Source organism: Trachymyrmex cornetzi, unplaced genomic scaffold, assembly GCF_001594075.2.
Source record: "Trachymyrmex cornetzi isolate Tcor2-1 unplaced genomic scaffold, Tcor1.1 scaffold117, whole genome shotgun sequence".
NCBI classification, from domain to species: domain Eukaryota; kingdom Metazoa; phylum Arthropoda; class Insecta; order Hymenoptera; family Formicidae; genus Trachymyrmex; species Trachymyrmex cornetzi.
Window position 1 is genome coordinate 1322610 of NW_017295730.1, and position 5569 is coordinate 1328178.

The 5569-nt window shown below is 28.7% G+C and overlaps 2 protein-coding genes across 3 annotated transcripts in view; both read right to left on the minus strand.

Annotated features, from left to right (window-relative positions):
• The window catches only part of LOC108765203 (putative nuclease HARBI1), a 3008-nt gene extending 2526 nt beyond the window's left edge, over positions 1-482 (minus strand). Inside the window, 1 exon segment of the mRNA XM_018513799.1 lies at positions 468-482. Within this exon segment, the coding sequence (XP_018369301.1) occupies positions 468-482 (15 nt within the window).
• Positions 483-1264: 782 nt separating this feature from the next.
• LOC108765926 (retinol dehydrogenase 11) lies at positions 1265-4904 on the minus strand. 2 transcript variants are annotated; one of them, XM_018514837.1, is made up of 7 exons: positions 4784-4904; positions 3826-3907; positions 3350-3657; positions 2862-2981; positions 2474-2690; positions 1530-1681; positions 1265-1309 (listed from the first exon to the last, which is right to left on the minus strand). In XM_018514837.1, the coding sequence occupies exons 1-6, from the start codon at positions 4902-4904 to the stop codon at positions 1534-1536; spliced, it is 996 nt and encodes a 331-aa protein (XP_018370339.1). In that variant the 3' UTR covers positions 1265-1309; positions 1530-1533. The 2 variants fall into 2 exon arrangements, with proteins under 2 accessions (XP_018370339.1, XP_018370328.1); XM_018514826.1 differs by lacking the exon at positions 1265-1309 and having other exon boundaries at positions 1355-1681.
• Between the last annotated feature and the right edge of the window lie 665 nt (positions 4905-5569).

Consider the following 5569-nt stretch of genomic DNA (forward strand, 5'->3'; position numbering starts at 1 on the left):
CGCTATGATTGTTGGTCGTCGATTTAAAAAAAAGTAACGAAAAGTTACTTTCTCAAGTAACGGTAACTGTAACGAGTTACTTTTAAAAATCGGTAACTAGTAACGGTAACTTGTTACTTTTCCTACTCGGTAACGAGTAACTGTAACTTGTTACTTTTAAAAAGTAACTTTCCATTCCCTGGTCGTAAATCATAATTAATGATATTCCTAACCACTTTTTTTTAGGTATCCTAGCGGTTAGTGTTGCCTTCGACACAAATTTCAATTTTTTTTTTACATTTCATCTGCATACGCGATAGGTGCACAAACTCGCGATGGGATTTTGTACGGAAAAACTGGTTACGTTTTCCACGACCAAAAGTCGCCCATCAATACATTTTTTGGATATAAGAACAATAGTACGATTGTGATAACCATAAGATTAGCATATCTTAACGATTATGGCTGTAAAGATATGTCTATCTTACGGTTATCATAACCATTTACATTGGTGGGCGAAAATTATCATTTTCCGGTTGTAGCAACCGTAACATTTTTTCTGTGTGGACTATATGTTTCAGCAACAGAGGATCGTACGCGATAAAAAAAAAGGCTAAGGAAATGGAGCCGCAAGCCGCAGATGATTAAGTTTTTGGTTCGATTAAGTAGTTTACATTCTTCTTATTAATTAACGAGTTTATGTTTCTTTATGTTAAATCGTAAAATACAGTCCTTTTTATTTATGACTTTCAATGTGACTCTCATGTGATAGTTGCGAGATTTCACGTCTAATATATTCAAGATAATATAATATATATCTTCAGCAATTATAGCCAAAGAATGGCTTTTATTTGTCAAGATGGACAAAGGTCCGTCGCGATAAACAAAAGAAGATTAGAAAAATGAAGTCACAAGCTAAACTTCTTTCTCTTTTTAGACAAGTGTATATTTGTACACTTCTTTTCGTTTGTCTTTTTTTGTAAAATCTGAACTACTGTATTTTTTTAGTTGGAATTTTAATGTAATTCTAATGTGATAGTTCCGAGATGTAATAGTAGGTATATAAATATTCAAGATATATATGTATACGATTAATATGTTCATCAGTTTAATAAAATAAAAAGTTTAAAGAGAACCTACATTCGATAAAATTTAATATCCATTTATATAGGTATATATAATATACACACATACATATATATATATATACATATATATCAGCCAATTAGAATTCAGGTTGGCTGATATTCAACTAATATTAACGTATAAAATTACGTAGGAAGGACGTTCATCTTCTTGTTAATGTTGTCACTCTGCGTTATATCGTGATCTGAAAATGACATAACTGTTACGAAAATAGTGGAACATCGCTGCGTGTGTGATGTTAGTGAACAGTGTTCATTGGGTGATTTTTCTCTCAGTGAACTTTGATATAAAACGCGACATGTTCAAGCGAGCTGTAATACCATTTTAAAAAATCCTTATACGAACTTTTCCAATAATCTGATATTTATATAGTTTTCACAATGATTCTTTTAAGAATAAAGAACCTTTTTAAAGCACTTGACGCGAAACAATTTCTAAAATTGTAGTAAAATCTTCTTCTGGATTCAGATGTAAGAGACGACAGGATACATTCCACAATTTTTCCGGATATTGATGCTTGTTTGCCATTCGATATGGAGTGGCAACACCGCAATTCCTAAAAATAAAAAAGAGATAAAGAAATATAATGCGAAATGAATTTATTATATTTACATAAATAAAAAAAAAATTTTTTTTGTATAGTATATAATGTAAGAATATAAAAGAGGGCTACGAGCCTAAAAACGAATATTTTTAATTTAGATAGTTAAATCATACAAACAAAAACAGATGTTTCGTACCCGATCAGGTCATTTTCGGAGAATGTAGTGAATTTGACAAAAAATTGTATTAATTGGAGCAATCGTGCGATAAAACTGAAAGTGTTTGTTCAGTATTAAGAGACATTTAAAAAAATGTACAATTTCTTATCAAATTAACTACATTCTCCGCTCGTAATAATTAAGATTATTATACTTTGCGAAATTTATTATGATAACTGACACACTTGGAATTAAATACGATTTTTTATTAGATGCTTTCGAAGAATATCACGTGTTTTATAATCGATCTAATACTGGTTGGACCAATACTTCTTGTATACAACAGTTGCGATTAATTAGGTTTTTATCAGTGACTTAATAATTTTTTAATACTTTAGATCTCAATTTATAATTCATTATATATTTTTTACATATTTAAGTTATTGTTAAGAAAGATTTTATAATTGATTTTTTGTTATCACATTGAAAATGACCCGATCGGATACGAAACGTCTGTTTTTGTTTGTATGATTTAACTATCTAAATTAAAAGTATTCGTTTTTAGGCTCATAGCCCTCTTTTATATTCGTATTTTATTTTTATTGAGCCTTTTGATATATATTATTTAATATATAATGTATTCTTACGAATAATAGAGTCCGCTCTCATTAGCTAAATCTTCATCTACGGAACAATATATTGTTGTTTGCGCTCCTTGTTCAGCATTTTTAGAAAACAATTGAAAAAACATATTACAACAGAAAGTAAAACCCGGAAATAGTGCCTTATCACCATGCCGTGCTATTCTGGTCGGAATAATACCAGGATGTAAAGAATATGTATTTATCCCAAAAATATTTGCCTCTAAAAATCAAAATCTTTGTGTAAGAGTCTATCTTCAATATATATTTTTCCTTTATTACGCAAATTACATCATTAATGATTAATTAGTGATTGTTGAATATTAATTAAATTGCCATTAAATAAATGTAATTCAACGCAATTCGTATAAATAATGCGGTGTTTGTATCATACCTTTTAATTTACGAGCGAGTTCCTTGGTGAACAAAATGTTCGCCAATTTGGATTGTGCATAACTTTTAAACGGCTCGTAAGATCTCTCCAAATTAATATCATCGAAATCTATATCAGCTACTACAATAGAAGATTTGTGTGTAACAGAAATGAAATGACTCTTCTAATATTGGCACACAATTTAAAAAAGTGTTAGTTTTATAAAAGATATTTACACAAGACGTTTAATGTAAAAGATATCCATATAAGATGTTTAATGAAAAATTGTATAAGATATATAGCCCCAAGTTATTTGCATGAATTAGATACTTGATACAATCTTAATGTTTAAGAATTTTTTATGATACCGTATCTATAAACTCGCTCTTGATTATTCATAGTCTTAATAACGACTATTGTCAAAAAAATTTCTTAGTTTTAAACAAAAACTAGTAAATAAAAATCGATTTAGTTCAATTTTAAAGCTATCACAATATCATTTTACATACAAAAATGTGCAAGTGACGAGACATTGACTATTCTGCAGTTGGGAGATGACTTCTGCATTTTTGGTAACAGCAGAAGTGTTAAAAGAAAATGACCAAGATGGTTGACTTGTAATGTCGTTTCATTTCCGTCCTCTGTTTTTTCGTATAACGGATAAATAGCCACACCGGCATTATTTATGAGTATGTGAATAGCTGCTTCGTTCGTCAGCAAATTTTTAGCGCAATCTCTCACGCTCTTCAAACTACGTAGATCCAGAGAATAAATCGCAAGTTCACCTGCTTTATTTTTATATTCATCTTTATTGATCCTAAAATAGTCGTAGGTTTACAACCCACGTCATTTTTTCAACATATAAAAATTTAATTAAAGTAAATATAATTTAATGAAGAGAGAGAGAGAGAGAAAGGGAAAATTAAGCAAATAATAATTAACTTAATTGATTCTTAATTCTTATGTTACGAATTTATCTATTTACCTTGAAGGTGGATTATTTTTTATATCTTTAACTGCTTTATTTGCCATTTCCATATTTCTACAAGCCAGAATTACTCTAGCACCTAAATATATACGTTATTTATATGAATGTTGTTAAGAAAACATGTTTTATTAGATTATTTCAAAAAGTTTGTAGGGGGGCATTAATGATAAATTAGAACATGATTTATTAATATTTAAAACTGTATTACACGTCTTTTAATAAAATAAAAAAATTACACATAAATCTTTTTTGCTAATTGAACAGTATTTGTACTTTGGAAATAGGACTTTAAAAGCATTTTATCCTTATAGTCACTTCCAAAATCATACGAAATAAGCAATACTGAACGAATCTGCACAAACATTGCTATAACATGTAAACGTCATCTTTCAGAATATCCAAGACATAACTTGATATAGAATGCGATATATTTGCAATAACATTTTTTAAATTCTTTACAAACTTTTCAAACAGTCTAATATTTATTGATTTGTGAAAAAATTAATGGAATTCTAAATTAAGAAAAGAATAACCAAAAAGGTCTATTAATCCAGTAAAGAAACAAATGTTTCTAAAATATTGTTATATAAATATTATTGTTATATAATTATTCAACAATAATATACAATTTGAAATTACTGTCTTTTTTAATCAATAATAAATTCATCTTTTTTAATCAATAATAAATTTATATTTCATTTACGCCATAAGCAACAAATAAGCAGGAAAGAATGGCTTTATTTGAAGTGTAAAAATTTAGGTGTATACAAATACTAAAAATAATTTTGCTGGACCATCAAAATAATTATGTAGGAAACTCAAGCGTGATGAGAGCAACGCTGCAAAAAATTTTAGCATTCAAATTGACCGTCCTACACTATTATTTTAATGGCCTACCTAAGTACTTGAATTTCAAAGTTTAGAATAATTTAAAATATCATCTTGGTAAAATCACCTCTCGTGTATAAATCTCTAGCAGTTTCCCTGCCAATACCACTATTTGCCCCCGTTACCACAACAGTTTTACCCTCAAGACGTACTTTGCTCGTACACATTTTATTGAGAAACCACAACATTTTATAGTATTTCTTTATTTACGACGTTATCAGTTAATTATTTTTATTGGAAATCACTCACTACATCGAATTCACAGGAAGTGTTATAATCGATTTTGTACAGTGTTCTTCGTTGAATAGTTACACGATCGTATGTTCATGTTCTTATATACTACTTGAGACCTGTGCATATTTTATCCCACTCCCGGCTAATATAAGTTACATATAATACGATATTTTCACGTATACATGTACATATATATGATTGTATAATTACCGTGAGTACAAATCTCAACACCTTGCTACACTATTGGAAAAAAATGTGTCGAATTTAACATAAACCGCATGTCTCAAACGGTTCACTCAAATTTTTGGATTAATTTAACACAAGATAAATATGTTAGAAGGTAACACAAATATTATGTAAGAGAATAAATACAAAAAAAGCTATTATCGGTACAGTTAAACAATCTGTGGAAGCATTTTCTTTTCAGAAAATTAACATTTATGATATGTTAAATTAACCCTTACCGTACCATCTACAATTTGGTGCCTCATCCATACCATCAAGGATCACTTCAAATCTTTTTGTTTTTTCACCTCTTCAAAATAATTAAAAAATCTCTAAAAATTTTTTTTCACCAACATACTTTCAACTTTCTAGAATAAATATTGACTCTTTATTT

Excerpts from the sequence above, each read along its gene's own strand:
- LOC108765926 (XM_018514837.1), bottom strand. The coding sequence starts at position 4,904 with ATGTTGTGGTTTCTCAATAAAATGTGTACGAGCAAAGTACGTCTTGAG. Across the intron at positions 3,908-4,783 it reads TAGAGATTTATACACGAGAG|GTGCTAGAGTAATTCTGGCT; the intron begins GTGATTTTACCA and ends GTATATATTTAG. Across the intron at positions 3,658-3,825 it reads AAAAATAATCCACCTTCAAG|GATCAATAAAGATGAATATA; the intron begins GTAAATAGATAA and ends CGACTATTTTAG.